This window comes from Xiphophorus hellerii, chromosome 16 (genome assembly GCF_003331165.1).
Source record: "Xiphophorus hellerii strain 12219 chromosome 16, Xiphophorus_hellerii-4.1, whole genome shotgun sequence".
Lineage (NCBI taxonomy): Eukaryota > Metazoa > Chordata > Actinopteri > Cyprinodontiformes > Poeciliidae > Xiphophorus > Xiphophorus hellerii.
This window is the reverse complement of record NC_045687.1, coordinates 1,758,341-1,776,276: the sequence shown is the minus strand read 5'-3', so window position 1 is coordinate 1,776,276 and position 17,936 is coordinate 1,758,341. Positions and strand designations below refer to the sequence as shown.

Here is a 17,936-nt window from a genome sequence, read left to right as displayed (position 1 = left end):
AGTGCTGCCTCTGAATGTGAAATAATAAATAAAAATGAAAACCGTGGTATTTCTCAGCCTCGGGAAAGGCAAATTCATCCCCTCCTGTTGTTTGCAGCTTTTTTCTTGCTCTGTTGTGTCAGTATAGATATATATCCAAGGAAGTTTCCTACAGACCTGGAAAGTTTGACGTTTTCTTTTCCCACTAACCAAATTCAGGTTGAACTGGACCTGTTATACTGACACCGAGTCTACATGTCCAACAAATCACTAAAACATCAATCAGAAAGGGAGAACTTTGATAAAAGTATGTTTTTTTACATATTTATTAAAACTGTTCCTCCCTGTTGCCTTAGTGCCATCTGCAGAAATAAACCACGTGGTCAGAAACAACCAATCAGAGACAGAGACAGGAGGAAGGTCTTAGTGCTGTCAATCACTTTATGTATGCGCTACTTGATGTACTACTGGAGGAGAAGTGACTTATCGTTCCAGAAAAACTGTCATCGATGGTCATGCTAACTAGCATTAGCATTCACTGCAGGCCTTGTTCTTAAAAATTAAATACTGTTAGCTTTAAATAATCTGCCTAACAGATCCCGATCCTTCGCATTAGAGCTGATCTAAGTGACTCCACATAAGCCTGGGGTGTCCAAAGTGTGGCTCAGGGGCCATTTGTAGCCCTTGAGATTATTTTGTTCGACCACAAGAAAAACATTTTGATGTTTCTGAAGTAATGATATACAGATTTCATAAAGATTTTGTTCATTATTGATCAGGCAAATCTAAAAAATCATTTTAAATAATTAAAATATAATCATTTGTGCGTTTTTAATTTAGTGAATTTTGTGGCCCTCCAGTAGTTTAAATTAGTCAGTTTGGATAATAAAACTTTGATATAATTCAAGCAGGATCAAAGTTAACACTTTGCATTGAAATAACAAGAATTTTAATAAAAATCTCCCCAAAATCCCAGGAATCTAACCGGGTTGTGGTTTTTTAGAGCAGGTAGACTCCTGGACGCTTTGCCTCCTGTGCAGGAACGACGGAGGCTGAGCCGGGTCACCAGCCTCTCCTCCAGGTGATGGAGAGCTTATATTTGCAGCTTCTTTAGAGAGAGAAAACAAACCGGAAGAAGAGGGTAATGAATTAAGGCCTGGGCATTATAATTCTTGTGAGCGAAGACTCCGAAGCCCCCCCACCCCGGCTCCTATTTAATCGGATGTAATCTACCTGCTTGGCAGCATTCCAATCAGATAGTTTCAATTATGCTCTTGTAATGCCACTCTGTGAGGAGGGGGAAAGTGCTGAGCAGAGCACTTTGCAGGCGATTTGCAAATAACAGCAAGGGAGTCTTTTAGAGAAATGACTGAACAGGAAGCCAGAGAGCTGCAGGAGTTGACAGCTCTCTCACTCTTAGCTTTGCTGGCTTTGGCGGTGACGGTGTGTTTTGCATCCCACCTCCTCCTCCCTGTGACAGCAGCTGTCGGGACAGTAAAGTGCCACTGAAGGTGGCCTCCTATGGTAATACAGCGGTAATTATTTTCCACTGCTACAGCGCCGTTTCACAAGCAGGCAGGCAGGTTGGAGCCTCGGGAGCAGCGGCGCGCAGGCAGCATTCCCGGATCTCGGTGACACTCGAAGTTATTGAGTTAGTAGTTTGCAGTCTGAGGTGCTCGGAGTCAGCAATTCAGCGTTTGTGTTCCCAGAATGTGTGCTTGGCCCTGATGTCAGCGGGCTGCTGGCCTGTCTGCGCGCCGGCTGAAAGTTAATCTGGATGTCTGCAAACACGCGTGATAAAAAGCCCGACAGACAGAGCTGGAGGACAGCGGAGCGCCGCAGCCTGGCAACATACGCTAAAGGTCGAGTGTGTCATGTGTGACCGATGAAACAGATTGACCCGAGGGGCTCCGGTACCTTGTCACCCTCCGCGGTCCAGCATCTGTCTGCAACGTGTCACCCCTGGGCCCAACATGGCCGCTCAGGCTATTAACCTCCAACGCGCGAGGACACGGCTCTCCGCTCGTCCCTCTCTGTCACCAATCCGTGGCGTCCGGTCGGCGGCTCAGGTGGAGCTACCTGGACGGCCGCGGGCCAGGCGGAGCGGGACCTTGAATCAAACAACTGTCACCGCTAACAATGTATGTCACCGTCTCGGAATGGGCCATAAAAACCAAATAAATGACGGCCATTACAGTGGAGATTGTGATTATGATAATGAGAATAATAAAGGCGATCATCATTACGATCATGATGATAATGATAATACTGTGATGATGAATTATAATGAATAAATCCCGAGCCCATTTCCTAAATGGTGGGAATGTATCACTAAGAGAGGCCTGCAGCCACGGCTCTCCGAGTCATTTCAACCGTTTGGACTCGGGCAACAACCTCCTCTCTTTTCACCGCTGCATCGCCACCAGATTGTGTCTGTGTGTGTGTAGGCGTGTGTGTAGGTGCGTGTGTGTCGGGCTCAGAGAGCGCTTCCCAGGAGACCTTGCAGTTTACATATCACATTCAAACAGCTTTTGTGCTCAATATCTGCCACTTCCACTCCCTCATTCCTCATCCCCCCTCCCTCCTCGGTCTGTTTCTTTATTTAACCCCCACACCCCGCCACCCCCCAACGCCACCGGCACTAAATCAGGCTTCAGTCCTGTTGGTTTATTCATTTGTTTGCTATTATGAAACTGAAACTATGAGCAAAAAACCCCAAGTTCAAACATCCAAAACAAACGTTATCTTCTCCTGATGAGTGACCTCTAGTGGTCAAGGACGTAATTACGTTACTCTCAAATGCGCCGCTCTTCACTCAACCACTAAAGTTTAAAATCTGCCTTTTTCTCAGATTTCTCCGCCTTCACTTCCACATGAGTAAAGAAAAGCAGCTTGTAAAAAAACACACATCAATCTAAACGCCACATAAAACAATAAGAAGTAAACATTAGAATGAACAGATGAATAAAACACACCAGTAAGCAAAAGATTACAGCCATATTCTGTTAAATAAAACACTGGTTTTTGGTTAGGTTTTCATATTTTTCCACATTTATTCCTATTGCATATTGACTTTTTTCCATCCAACAACACAAATGCTGGAAAAATCCATCCCAAGCAGCCCAGAGGAGAGAAATAAAAACAGAACCAAACGCAAAATAAACATAACAGAGAATCAGAAACCGCGTACTGATCCAGTTACATACTAAAAAAGCTTGATATATATACATATATATGTATCACCATGGTACAGGGCTGAAGGAAGGACGGCAAACAGCTTCATATGCGACAGAACTGACTGTTTTTTATTAGTTTAAAATGAAAACATGAGAATAATGGATGAGAGATTGGTTTATTTTGGGTCATTAGGGTTTAGGAACCTGGAGAATGACTTTGTCATGTTGGATGATTTTTACACATTTAGATGATGGTTTCACTATTGGTGACTGATGTTTTTATTCCCTGTGAAATTAAGTTGATTTATAAACTGAGCACAAAAAAAGAAATGTTTTGCTTAAAAAGCTTGTAAATGTTTTAGAATTATAAAGGTCCAGATCAGATTTATAGGCAACATTGGATGCAAAGACTTAAAGTTAAGTAATAATTGTCTCAGATTTTATTAAAATATTCCTCCCCCCTCAAAAAAAATCAGTTTTACCTGCCAGATCTCAGCTAATTACCATTTGGCTCCACGCTTGTATCGATATTTGTCATTTTCTTCTCTGAAAGAAAGAAAATGATCCCATCTAATGGAAAACTTTCATCCCCAGCAGAGCAGGAGACAGAGGATAAACTCTGCGTTTGACCAATGAGCTTTTTGTCCACGGAAAATAAAACAAGGTCCATCTAAAGAGACAAGCCAGCAGCAGGCTTGCTGAAATCCATCACCGGTGTCACACTGAGAAACAAGTGGAATTTGTCATTGACATCAGACACATCATTTATACAGAAATGTCAGCGTCGCATTCGCATAATGATGGAAACAACAACGCTGAGGGCTCTGGGCCTCGCACTCTGATGGCTGTGTGCAAACGTCACCAATAATGTGTCTTTAGTCTAGACATGTCAGGGCTCTGTGGGATCTATATCCACGCCTTTTTGTCAGCGCCTTCAATCTTCCCTGTTGCTCAGGAGCTAAGTGCAAGAGATTAATAAGTGGATTTGTAATGCACAACCTCAGGTTTGACACTATAAGTCATTGGCTGTTTATCGCTCAGGCTTTCTGAGTAGATTGAAAAATGGCAGATGTGGAGTTAAGTTAGTCAGCGGGCCTCCCGCCCCCTCTCTGTCTCTCTCGTTCTGCAGGACCAGGAGGTACAGTACGCCGCCGCAGCAGCAGCTAATGAGCAGCTTGTGTCTTTTCTGTTTGTTTCCCTCCGGCAGACAGATGACGTGACGCAAACAGAGGGTTCTCAGCAGCTCCAGCTCCAGCACTCAGACTCTTCAGAGAAGCAGCAGCCAAAAAGGTTACATGTCTCCAACATTCCCTTCCGCTTCCGGGACCCAGATTTGAGGCAAATGTTCGGGGTGAGTAGCTCCAGGAAGCTTATTTCTACTGGCACAGCAGCAACACTCACACACTAACCCTGTTTCCATTCATTATATAATTAGGCTTTTTGACATTTTGAAAATTAATTTGCTTAATGGAAACACGGCAATTTTGAAAAAACTTGTTTTTCCAACAAAAACTTTTAGCGCTAGGTTTTTTGTCCATATTGAAATTGCAATGGAAACCCTTTTTTTACACATCACATAAGTTATTTTTCATTTTATTTTATCTTTTATTCAACCAGATGGTTTTTTAGCAACTAAGTGGAAGAAAGATCCAGCAGCTAACTTTACCAAAAATAACAGACAGCAGCACTGTTAAAATCATAAAACAGTAAAAACAATAGAGAAATAACATTTATATCTGAAGCATGTGAACGTTTCACACCATTTTTAAATGCCTTTAAAAGTTCCTGTTGATACAAAAGAGCTCAGCCTCAATACTTTTAAAGTTCCTTCCAATCTTCTGCAGCATCATGCAAAGATAATTCTCCATATTTTGATTTCATTTTGGGAACATTGAGCATGATGTGTTGATCATAAGACATTAAAGTCACATGATCAGCAGCCGGATACAAACCAGGAAGAAGATGACAGGAAGTAGTTGGAGGATGACGCGGTTTATTTTTTAAAGATTTATCACGTCAACAAACGTATCCACGTGTGATTTTAATTGTATTTCCAAAATTGTGTTGTTGTTTTTTCCAACAAAGTTTTGCGCATATTTGTAATGGAAACGCAGCTAGTGACTCCACTGATTCAGCTGTTCACAGGAGGTTCCAGTTCGCTACGTCTCCACTAACAAATGATCGCGTCGTCTATAAAATACAGGAAAGCACCAACAGTAACTGGAGGCTTTGCTGCAGCTGTCATCTAGTTAATGCATTGATTACTGTGTTGTCTGGGGAGAAAAGAGTGGCTTGGAAGATTTCGCAGGTGATAAACAGCTCAATCAGTCACAATCAGCTCCTGAACTCTGTGGGTCAGACACGAGGGAGGCGGCGGCTGAGCGATGAAACCTGCCGCCGATGCCCAACCCGCCCGCCGTTAGCGGCTCGCGTCCGATCGAGTTTGAACGCCCGGATCTGACGGATCTTCATCGTCTCCCGGCCAATTAACGCTCCGGCTCAACGGCTCACCTTTGTGTCTCGCACAAGCTCCGATACAAAGCCAACCGGATTCAATAACAATAATGGATCTGAAAGGAGACGATGGCCAAAAATGTACTTCAAATGTTAGGCGCTAATTGGACCATTAGCAGCCAAAGGCGTTAATTTTAGTCGTTATGAAGACAACATTGAGCTGATGATATTAATTACCAGAGAGCCCTAGCTGTGGCTTTATAAATTGCACACAACATGGCTGCTTTCTCTCTCTGATTGTTGGCTTTATTGTTCCCAGCTCTGGTGCAGGTCGTGTGGAATCCAAATCACCGGCGTAATTAGCTCGGAGGCTTTGTGTGCCTGGCCGCTGCATGCAGATATATGATGGAAAATTGATTGCAGCCCACCCAGCCTCCCTCAATCACATGTTGCCCTCTCCTTCCCGTTGCTCGCGCTGGTTGGCGAGGTGGAGGATTGTGGGATTGATTGTCTTGGTTGAAGCTTGGCGTAGAGATAGCGGGTCCGCTCCACCCTCTGACACGGCCTCCACAATGGGGCCTTTGTGTGATCAGTGTGTGCAAAGCCTCATTCCTCCAGCTCTAATGGCTTCTGGAGCGCCACCGGCTCAATACGCCATTACCGCTACGCATGAGTGAAGCCCACAGACGGGAAGACGGAGGAGGCGCCGCGCAGGCTCCAAGGAACCCGGAACGAGACGGGAGGGCCCGGGATGCCCCCTGCGCGCTGCCAGGTTGAGGGACCCGTGAGCCTTTAACGAGGCGCTGAATGAAGGTCTCATTAGGGCATCCACAGCGGACGCTAATCAGTAATTAGAAACTGTGATCTCTGAGAGCTGGTAAGTGCGCAGGAAATGAAAACACTCCAGCGAGCGCCGCGCGGAGCCCACGCTGCGCCGCTCGAGGGTGCCCTCATTTGTGAGCGCCGCTTCTTCAGCAGCGCTTCTCTGGGTGGCTGTGAGGGCAGCGTTCCCCAGAGCAATCAGACCCCCGCCCCCGTCCCACTGTCACGCTGACTGCTGAGCTTCAACATGCTCCCAACACGCAGGCCACTGCCGCCTCATTACGGCGCTCTGAGGAGCTCCGAGACATTCGGGCTAATCAAAGGTGGATCCTGTTTGGCTTGAAAAGGCTGCAGGTCCACATCTGAGGGGGGAAATTTCTCTCTGTTTACAACCTCGGCTCATTAACTGGAAAAAACGGAAACATGCAAAGGCTTTTTCAAGGTTTGGAAAGTGCTGAATTTATCGTATCGAACATCATTTACCGTGATTTTAATGCAGTTATTTATTTGGATCAGCAAACATTTAATAAAAACATTTATTACAAAAACAGTTGCACTTAATATAACTGGACCAGTCTCAATAAGCAATAAATCAATTAATTGCTTGACAAATTCAAACAAACTCAATCATTTCCATTTGCATATTTATTGTTTTTATCTTTCTACCAAAAACTGGATGATAAAAGTCTTCAGTCTGCAGTTTTGGTCAGACTTTATAATTAATTTTATTTATTGTTTCTGTTTTATTTATTTTTGGATATTTAAAATGTCTTCCAGTTCCAGCATTGAATGTTCAATAGAGTTGAAAGTTTATTGATCTTTGAGAATATGCTGTTGCATTTTTATGCCATTATCTCGATATTAGTTGAAAATTGTCTCAAAACAACAATGTTATCATTTATCGCAATAACTTCTGGGACAATTTATTGTCCAGCACAACTTGTTATTATGACAGACCTAAATATAACACAGCATATTGATTCATGGCTGTACTATTACAACATTTTATATAGTAAAATAATTAAGCAGGGTTCTTTTAAATGTTCTTGCATTTATTTAAAAAAAAAAACAACAACTCCCAAAGTATCAATAAATACCAATAAATCTGAAAATCTAATAAAATCCAGTTACTGTGTGCAGTTTAGTACTTCTTTATGTGACTGGTGTCCTAAAGAAACGGATTACAATGGAAATGTTTGTGTTTGTGGGGGAATAACTGCTGTGACACAATCGCAGCCATGAAGTTATCTGAAAAAGAAGTAATAAATAGTTCTTGTACTTTTACAGTTATCACAATATTTCCACAGATTACTGTGATAAAAGTTGAAGCTTGTATCACTCACACCTTGTATAAAGTCCTTGAAAGTGTCTGAGTTTTGTAGTAAAGTGGAAACTAGTATTCTTTTCTAAAAACCTAAAATTGGAAAGTGATCATTTTGCCTTTTATTGAAGTCATTTCAGAGACATGGGATCTGCGGTCTCTAAATGTTGACGCTTTGCAACTAATGTCATCTAAACACGTTGAGGCACCATGGTGGACGTATTGGAGTATTGAATTGGATTGTTGTCCCATGTTGTTTATGTCAGTACAGCTTCTATTTGTTCAAGTCGAGTTTATTTTTTGTGGAAGCAGCTCACCTGGTTGGCGCTCTTAGCCAGCAGTGTTTGCAAAAGTTGGAAATAACTGGCTTTGAAACTGACCCATAACTTCTGTTGATTTGATCAAATCACCAACTTTACTTAAATTCATGCCACATGATTTTTACCTCTGTCCTAAACGACAATTCCCCCGACACCAGAGCAAACGTAAAATGTACAAAAGTTTAGATGCTAACCAGTTTTTTCATATATACTAGGCTACCTGATTGTTTATTTATTCCATGTTTATTAATAATTAGACACATACCTTCTCCATAATGCAACATTAGATTGTATTTTTACTAAGCTTACTTATGAAGTAAATTAATATTAATCATCTTAACTTGTAAAGTATTCACTGCAAATCTGTCAATTGATGGCTCCTATCCAAAATGATGAGTTTGGTTTGCATCCTCTGTTCTTACAGTGAAATCCACTAAATAAATGCGACATTAGGCGACCAATTGTCTTTGGATAGTTGGAGATCAACTTTAACCCACACAGTGCTGAGCTTTGCCTCTAACCTCGTACAGGTTTCAACAGGAATGAGCCGCTGACGAAAACGGACGTCATCTATCCAACTTGGTGATAAATTTGCACTTACCTATGAGAGACGCAAACAAAAGCTAACTAGCTCGCTAGCGAGGACATATTAACAGCCTCAAATGACTCATAAAATGAAATGACGTCTGTTTCCAACTCAAACGTTTGCCGGTCAGAAAAGTCCAGTGAGAGAAAAAACATTTACGAGAATGTACGAGATTAAATGCTCCTGCCACAGCAAACTTTAAGGCAAACTTACATTTTCTTAAATAAATGTAAAACATTTTAGGGTCTTAATTTTAGACACAAATTTAAGAGTTTTTAAGGGTTTTTGAGCTCGTTTGCTCCTTTTCATGTGAGCAACAGGTGATGTGATGAGCAGACCAACCGTTGGGTTTCCCTGGCACAGCAGCGGAGAAAACCCGCTCTGAGCACCAAGCCGTGTTTAGCTACAAACGCTCACAAACCAGGGAAGTTTCAACAGGCTCAAATGAAGAGGTTTGTCTAATCCACATTAAGTTACCACCTAATTTTAGCAGAAAAGAAGGTTAAGTGGTTATTTATATTGTATTAAAGCTTTTCATTTGACTAGGGAAGTTAATTACCTCAGTGTAATAAATATTTATTATTCCTAATAGCTCAATGAGTCACTGATCTCTGTAATTAAAAGGTAAAGGTATTATAATTGGGGATTTCTTTTGGTTAAATTTGTGTTTTGCTCTCAGACCAGTCCAGTGTGTAAGAGAGACTTTCCAAATTGTAACATTTTGTTACATTGCTGTCAGAAGACATTATCAACAGTAATGAATGAAGACTATAAAAACTTACCATGAAAATGCTTGAAACGTTTTAGATTTTCACTGAAGGAAAAGTGTCGGTATGTTCAGGAGATCATTTCCTGGTTTCTGCACAGGGTTCGTACATTTTTCACAGTGAAATTCAAGAACTTTTCAGCATTTTAACAGTGAAGTTTGAAACTTTTTCAGAGATAAAAACAAAACTAATAAACTAAAGAAGACAGTTTCAATTCACTATAAATATCTCATGATAGTATTCTACATTTGACAGTACAGACAATGTAGACTAAAATATAAGAATTTAATGTTTTAAAATGTTCTGTTCTGAGAAAACAAAACAAAAAAATCACAAAAACACTAGTTTAACAAAAAAATCCTCCAATTTCAACCTTTCTTTCAATTACACAGATCAATAAGTTACTGAGGAATAATAACCATCACACTGAAACCATCCAAACAAATCGTCAAATTAAGACCAGGAAGTTACAAAGAAAAAGTTCTCAGGTTTTCTGGGATTTAGTAAACAGAAATAATTTAATGATTCTAACTAACCTGAAACAAGAAGCGATTATCCCGATTGTCTTTTTATTGTTTGAATGAATTGAGATGAATCGATTTGCACAGGTTTTGGGAGAATTCAACATTAGATTGCACTTTATTACAAAACTGCACTTTGAATATTAAGCACTTTATAAACTGAAATTCAAGCATTTTGAAGGACTTGAAGCACCTGTATGAACCGTGTCTGCGATGCGTGGAGGTGCAGATTAAAAGCTGTGAGGAAGCTGGTGTGAAATGCGTGAGCGTTTAGATGTTGGGTGATAAATGGTGTGAAACGTGAGGAAGCGCCGGTGTGGTCGCTGAACTTAGAGCTGCTCTGTGGATGGATGGAGCTGCAGTCCCAGACTGTAGATGACATCAGTCTCTCCCTCTGGAGACTCCTCCCACTGAAGCTATTGTTTATCGCTGCTGCTGATGCAGCTGTTTATCCCTGTGTGTGTGTGTGGGTGGGGATAGGAGTGAGATCAGTGGTGAGCAGCGAACAGTCCCCAGCGCCATGTGGAAATCCACAAAGACGACTTCCTCTGAAACTAATTAATCGACGCCACAAGCCCATTACACTCGGTTAAAACAATTAGCATCTGCACGTAGCGTGGGGGAAGCATTGTCTTCTCGGGCGAGAAAGGGGGCGTCACGCTGGGATATAAATGCCTGCGCTCCCTGTTCGAATCAGTGGAGCTGAGCGCCGCAGCAGACAGATGTGCGGACAGGAGCGGAGATGCGGTGCGTCGCCCTTAAAAGGAGCAGGAAGCAGAAGTTTTTCTGCTCCTCAAGCCCACTCCACTGTCTGCAGCCGGATAATAGCCAGCTCCTCCTAACCCCTATTAGCGGCTCAGTCAAACGATCCATCCATTCCCATTGAGCGCCGACCACATGGAAGGCCCATTTCTTCCCTGTTGTGCTGAAATGAAGGCGACGCGGACCGCTTGACAGGGTAATTACTTTTAATGAAATAATACGGCCATTGTAGACAGCAATTAAAAGTCGCACTCGCTCCACTCATTAGAGGAACTTACAGTTTACTTTCATTCCTCTGTTTTCTAATGATCCGAAGGCAGGCCTGTTAAATCGAAAGGCTGGAGCGCGGTAACCCCCGGGGACGGGCCCTGAGGTTCTGCTGGCCGCACAAACACAAAACAGAACGGACCGGGGAGGAGGCGGGGAGGCAGCAGGAGGTTTTTCCAGGGTGACAACATCAAAACGGCGTCGGAAATAAACAAACTCTGATCAGAAACGCTGCAAAATTATCAAAGATCAAGTATTTCTACAAACGTCTCGTTTTCTTGATACGAATCCAGACGCATTAAAGCGATGAGTTCTCGCCAACAACCTTCAACAACTGTTTGCTCAGCTAACAAATGCAAATTGACCACCATTTCCCCACAAAAGTAACATTTCCATATCGCTTTAATGGTTTTTCTCTCTCCAGCCTTCCTCCTCATGAATTCACAGCCAGCCAAGCTTTCTAACTCCATCTCTGCTCTTCTGTCTTTCTTTTCTCTCCACAGCAATTTGGAAAGATTTTAGATGTGGAGATTATCTTTAATGAGCGAGGATCCAAGGTAAGTGAACTAGAACGCCAGCTGCTTCATTACCATGTACTTCTTCTGTTTCCTAATGATGGCATTAGTGTGGTGTGTACATTGGCGGAGAGTAGCCGTCTCTAAGCCCGGTCCTGGAGAGCCGAATTCAGCCGGCCCCTCGCTCTCCGGCTCCCTCCCTCCCTCTTGTTTTGTTGTCTGTTGCAGCTCTCACACAAGTTGTGAATCATTAGTTCTGTCAATCAATTTATTATTGAGCTGTTTCACATTTTGCCTAATCCACCAGCAAGCTGCAGGTCCTCCAGCAGATGGGAAGGAACCTGCTCCAAACCTCACCATTCATTCAGATGGCTTCATGTTATTCAGATTCAGATATTCACTTTGTGAGGAAACATAGGACTTTTAAAAACATCCAGCTGACGAGAAGATACATCAGAAAAAGATGAGATTTTAAAAGAACTGAAAATGGATTTCAAGGTTTGAGCAAAGACCTGAAACCTTCATGACTTGGTTGTAATGTTTCGCTTAGTTTAGGAGCATAAAATGTTTCGGAAATGAAACTAGAACTAATGATTCAGGGTGTTCAAAATGGGTTTGTGGGCCATTTGTGGCCCCTTGTCTGCAATTCAAGAATGAGTTTGAAAAATGTTACAAGTGAAATAATCTGCAAATGGAAATAGTACTTTTTAATCTACCTTATGGAATTATTTACTAAAAACAAGCTCATTTATCTTGCTGAAAACTTACATGTAATTTAGTTTTCTTATTTTTCAGTGTACTAAGGGTAGGGTTAGGGACATTTCACATTACAAACTAGATCAAAGATACTTGCTAATATTTTGTTTTGCAGTGTATTTTTTAAAGTACATCGTAGTGAACTCAAATCTGCTTTTAATTGCTGTATTAACATTTGTCTAAATATAACAAGTGTTTTCAAATGACTATTGACCTAGATCATGTTTTTATTGCTATAAATACAGAAAATATTTTTTTCCATTTTTATCAACAGAACCCAAAATAATCAGCAATCTGTTTGGCTTTCAATTAACGATTAAATTAAAATAGGTCATGCTTAGTTTATTGTTGAGTCAGGGGGAAAAAATCTCAACATTTTTGGTGATTTTAGATTTTAAAACAGATTTTTGTTCTTGTAACAATGGCGGGTGTTGAGGCTACATTCACACAGCATCTCTTGACGCTCACTTCTGATTTTTTGCTGAAATCCAATATTTTTTGCGCAGTCATTCATGCTACTAATTAAATGCGACTGTAGTCAGACTTCTGTGAAGGCATGCGCAGAAGAGGAACGTAGACGTCCCGCCTCAGCGCTCTGTTTACGGCAGTAATAATGGCCGCCGTCGTCTATGGATGGATATAAAGACAGAACCGACAGAATAGTCACCAAGTCAGAAAGAGACTAAAAAAAAGAAAGAAAGAAAGTCCAGCTAACAGCAGCAGCATTGACTGTTTGGATGTGGAGTCAGACAAATCCATGTCCAGCAGTTGTTTACGTCCAGATTTATGGCGTCTGGCTTCTTCTGCAGCAGAATCAAGATGCACATTTCACATCATTGACATAAAATTTGGATTTGGATCAATAAGATATGATTGAATATTCCATATGGAAGTGGCGCAAATCAGATTTTTCTATGGTGAAAACATTTAATTGGACCGTTCAGACTGCCATGAAAACGTGGGATGTAGGTTGCAAAAGAAACTAACGGATTTGGTTCACATTCAGCTGCTGTGTGAACGTAGCTTAACTATTTAAAAATCTGGTGGTACAAAAATTAAAAACTTACAGTGGTTGTGTTGTTAGGCCTTTGTCATTTGCAGAAACTTGTTTCATTTAATTAAAACGGTCAACATTTCAGGCTCCATTTTTACCCGTTTGTGTTTAGCGTCACCAACCAGTTCTCCTAAAATCCAAGGGAAGTTGCAACAGCAACACATTTCTAGCAGGAGTTCTGCTTCCGTGTTTTATCACCTCAGGAGCAACAGGAGGAGAGAGGAGAACTTTAGGCATCGATTTGTGTTTATTTCACATCGTTTACATTCTGAAGCTGGATTAAAATCACATGAACGTCAGAGGAGCAAAACTACAAAACAGCAGCAGCACAAAATACAAGCTGATGGAAATAAAATGTTCAGCAAAACGTCCTGGTGAATGAAAATGTACAACCTCTCCTACAGAACCAGGAGTTTAACTACTGCACAGTATTTTTACTGAAGTGGAAGTAAAACGTATTCATCCAAAGTAGCACCGTTTAAATTCACCCAAAATGATGTAATCGTACAAACAAAATATAAAATGATCAGCAGATTCTGGTTCTTTGAATAATAAAATACATTAAAAAATCACATTACAAATATTTCTGAATTTCAGTTCTTGAAACTAATACGTAAAGTAAATAATTTACACAGAACAGTGATAATAATATCTACTGTTTACTGTATGATCACCATAACGCCTGATATGTCATTCGTGTTATTTTTGCTTAAAATACATTAGTTTATTTCAGTAAAGTAACTGAAGGTGATAAAGTAGTCAGATGTTGTACTCAAGTAGAAGTAGCGTTACTTAAAAGTATTAATCCAGTAAAAGCAACATGGTGCAGTAAATGTAACTTCTGCTACCAACATCTACCTGTTTACCAGATACAATTCAAAAAAACTGGTTCCTGAATTCAGGCTGGTCCTGAAGTAAAAATGATCACTTATTGATCGCTTATTGATCATTTCTGGTTTGGATTTCAAAGTGAATCAGACTTCTTATAAAACAGGAAGCTCCAAACTTCACCACCTTTAGCCATTCGCTGTATTCTCTAGTAAATAAACTGTTTCATCAGTGCTGATGTGACCTTCATTAATAACAACCAGACAACTTCAACTTCAAAATAAGAGTCTGCAACTGTGGATCTGAATAAATTGAAATATGAAAGCAAAAGTCTGAAGAGTTTTGAGGAGATTCAAAATGTCTGCAGTTGGAGTCAGAACTTTAAGACGTCTTCAGGATGTCGAATCTCTTCTTAAAGCTGCAGAATGTAACTTTAATAAAATATATTCTTTTACATATTTGTTAAAACTGTCACTATATTGTGACAGTTTGATATGAGACAGACAAGCTGTGAAAAAAAACTTTCTCCCAGCGCTAACTAGAAACAACCAATCAGAGCCAGGAGGCGGGTCTTAGCGCTGTCAATCACTTCACCTTGCTCTCTGCTATTCTGGAGCTAGCACAGCCTGTAGTTAGCTCAGGATAATTAGCATGACCACCACTGACTTGATGACAAAGGGTTCTTCTGTATCAGTAAGTTGTTTCTCAATCATTAGCGCATTTAGCAGTGAGAACATGAGATTGATTGACAGTGCTAAGTCCCTCCTCCTGGCTCTGATTGGTTGTTTTTGGCCGGGAGCGGTGCGTTTCTTCAGATGGCAAGAGTAGCTTTCATTTTGGAGTTCTTGATGTTTCTTTCCCCTGATGAGCTTTAGCACGTTGCTAAAGGTAGTTAGCTGCTTCAGTTGTTGAAAAATGTAATTCCCTCTGGGATTAATAAAGTTTTCTTTAATTGAACTGAATTGAAACTGGAGAGACCTGAACCCTGTCGTCATAGCAACCTGCACTTCCTGAACACCTGATGCTTACCCCCTCCGTCCTACACCGCATTGATGCAGTAATTTATGCAGAAGGAGCCCAAACCAAGAACTGATACTGTTCCGTAGGAACACATTTCTGGATTAAAATCATTCTTTTAAAATCAGTTTGATTAAATATTCCAATTTTCTGTTAGCTACAATTATTCACAAATAAATCCTTAAATCTACATATTTAGATTTAGTGACTCAAATTAACTTTTTAATGATATTCTAATTTATTTAGGTGTGCCTGAATAAATGGGGTGTTCAACTTCAAGCAATTGTTACACAACCAAATAAATATAATTTATCAATATTGAACATATCTAGGCTGTTTCCTCACAAATAGAACATCATGTGTCCATATGTTGAATAAATTAATTTAAAGGAGCCACATGAAGGATGAAGTTGGCCTTATTTTGCATTTCTTCTGGTTATAAATAAAGAAATCCAATAATAAGACCAAAACTAACAATGTGCGACTACCTTTCTCAGCACTTTCTGACTTCCCCTCTTTATGCGGCGCTGGGCCTCGCGCTCGCTGGTTCCCATCCCGGTTGTTAGTCTTCATAAAAAGGTCACAAATATGCAGATTTATTTAAATAAGAAGCAGCTCAGCATTTTTCCCCAAACATGGAGCTGCTGTAGTTTTAAGTAAACAAAGCTCCAACCGGGAGGCGAAGTGTCGGGCAATACGTCCGTCACGCACTTTAAAACTCATCCATAATAAGCACCCGGTGACCGAACTTAACCCGGACACGGATCGCATCAATCCCAAACACTATCTGAGCGTGGAGAGGCAGGAAAAATGGCCGCCGCAGCGAGGCGTTGCTGCGGCATCAGTCAGGACAGGTGAAGCCGTGACCGGCCCGGCGCGGCTCCTCCAGCTGCTCCTTTAATAGAGAGTAGAAGCTCCACGGCTCTACATTCATAACGCCGACAGCTGAGGCATGAATCCTATCGATTCCCATTGATAGCTGGGAGCTACTGAGGGCTACTGGGAGCTACTGGGGGCTACTGGGAGCTACTGGGGGCTGCTGGGCTGGCGTTGGGGCGCGTGGAGCGTCCAGGAAGTAGCCGCCGCCCCAACGCCGCTGCTGCGCTCAGCCTCTTCTGCCAGACAAGATGGAGCACCGGATAAACCTGCCTCCTCCGCCGTAACAAGCATTTATTGTTTGTGCCCCACAAAGCCATTACCCATGATGCCTCTCTCCCTCGCGCGCTCTCTGTGCTATATAATGAACCTATCAGGCCATTAATAAATAATCTATTTCCTATGAAGCTTTGGCAATTTGCATTCAATATGTTTGTCTCCTTTGAAAAATGGCGCCTCCACTCTCTCCTCTTGTAAGCTAATTATTTGGCGTGATAAAAAAACGGAGTCGGGTGAGTGTCCAAAGGATTAATTTTGCCCTCAATTCTTTTTTTTTTTCTGAATTTATTTCTTTATCTGCGTTCCCCCCGCGGACAGGTCCCGTGTTATTTATGCCAGGAGTAGCAGCCGGGGACGTGCACGCCGGATCGCGGCGCTCGCCGTCTCTCACATGTATTACATCCTCCAGCAATTATCAGGCAGCAGCGGCCATGCTCCCTGCACACCGCCATGCGTATATATAGAAACTAAAGGAATGGGACTTGTTTGGCCAGAATATCTTAATGGCTCAGGTCCAGGATCCCAGTCCACATAACTCAGCGAAGTGACAAAACCCCCCAGGGGAGAGAGGCGGGAGGAGAGGGGGGATGGAGGTTGGGTATATTTTAGTCAATATCGTTTCTTTGGTCTTTATTCCTACTTTCTGTTAAGATGTTGAACCTTTAAGATCAGGTTTCACACTGCAAAAACACAAAATCTTACCAAGACGTTTTGGTGCATATATCCTAATACACTTTAAATATGAAAAACTAACTTAAATATAACTTTTCAGTAAGATATATGAGTTTGTTTTAACTCAATAAATCCTTAATATTGATTTAAAAAGTACTACTTAGGCAGATTTTCTCTCTAAGAAAACATTGTACCTTTACTGTAAGTGAAATAATCTGCCTTTTTAAATCAATGTCAAGTCATTATTGACATAAAACAAGCTACTATTTCTTCTTGAAAAATTACTTTTACGATAGATTTGTCTTATTTGAAGTGTAACTAGAAATTAAATTAAAAATAATTGGTAAGATTTTGTGTTTTTGCAGTGAGAAATCCTCTTTTGCTCCTGGGCCTCAAACGAAGGGGAACACTGAAAAAACATTAAATCTTACCAAGTATATTTGTTTAGTTTCTTGTTAAAATATCTGAGTACACTTGGAATAAGACAAAATCAACTTTAAAGTAACTTTTTCAGTAAGATATAAGAACTTGTTTTGAGCCAATAATTTCTTAAAATCAATAAAACAAGTTTAGCTTGGCAGATATTCCCACTTATAACAAGACAATTTCCTCATAATCTGCCAGTTGAACTTGTACTTTTTAATCAAAATTAAGGAATTATTGCCTATATCATGCTGGAAAGTTACTTGTAAGTTAATTTAGTCTCATTTTAAAAGTACTAAGATATTTGCACTGGAAACTAAACCAAAAGTATTTGGTGAAATTGCGTTTTTGCAGTGATGCAGAAGGAGCGAGTTGTGGCTATAATTAAAGCGCCATCATGGCAGCCAGCCGTGTTTTCTGACTTTTGCCAATGCCACGGCAGCTGTGGCGTTTAATTGGGTAAAGCGGGCAGGTCTGCTGGTGTTGCCGTGTGAGGTCGTGTGAGGTCGTGTCACCGTTCTCGGATCTCTCTGTTTGCTGT

At 41.1% G+C, this 17,936-nt stretch overlaps 1 protein-coding gene across 11 annotated transcripts in view; it reads left to right on the top strand.

Annotated features, from left to right (window-relative positions):
• LOC116735781 (RNA binding protein fox-1 homolog 3-like) overlaps positions 1–17,936 on the top strand; it is a 551,222-nt gene that overhangs the window by 501,224 nt on the left and 32,062 nt on the right. For all 11 annotated transcript variants that reach the window (XM_032587876.1, XM_032587877.1, XM_032587867.1 and 8 more), the window contains 2 exons: positions 4,363–4,506; positions 11,479–11,532. In XM_032587876.1, coding sequence (XP_032443767.1) covers positions 4,363–4,506; positions 11,479–11,532 — 198 coding nt within the window. The remainder of the gene's footprint in view (positions 1–4,362; positions 4,507–11,478; positions 11,533–17,936) is intronic.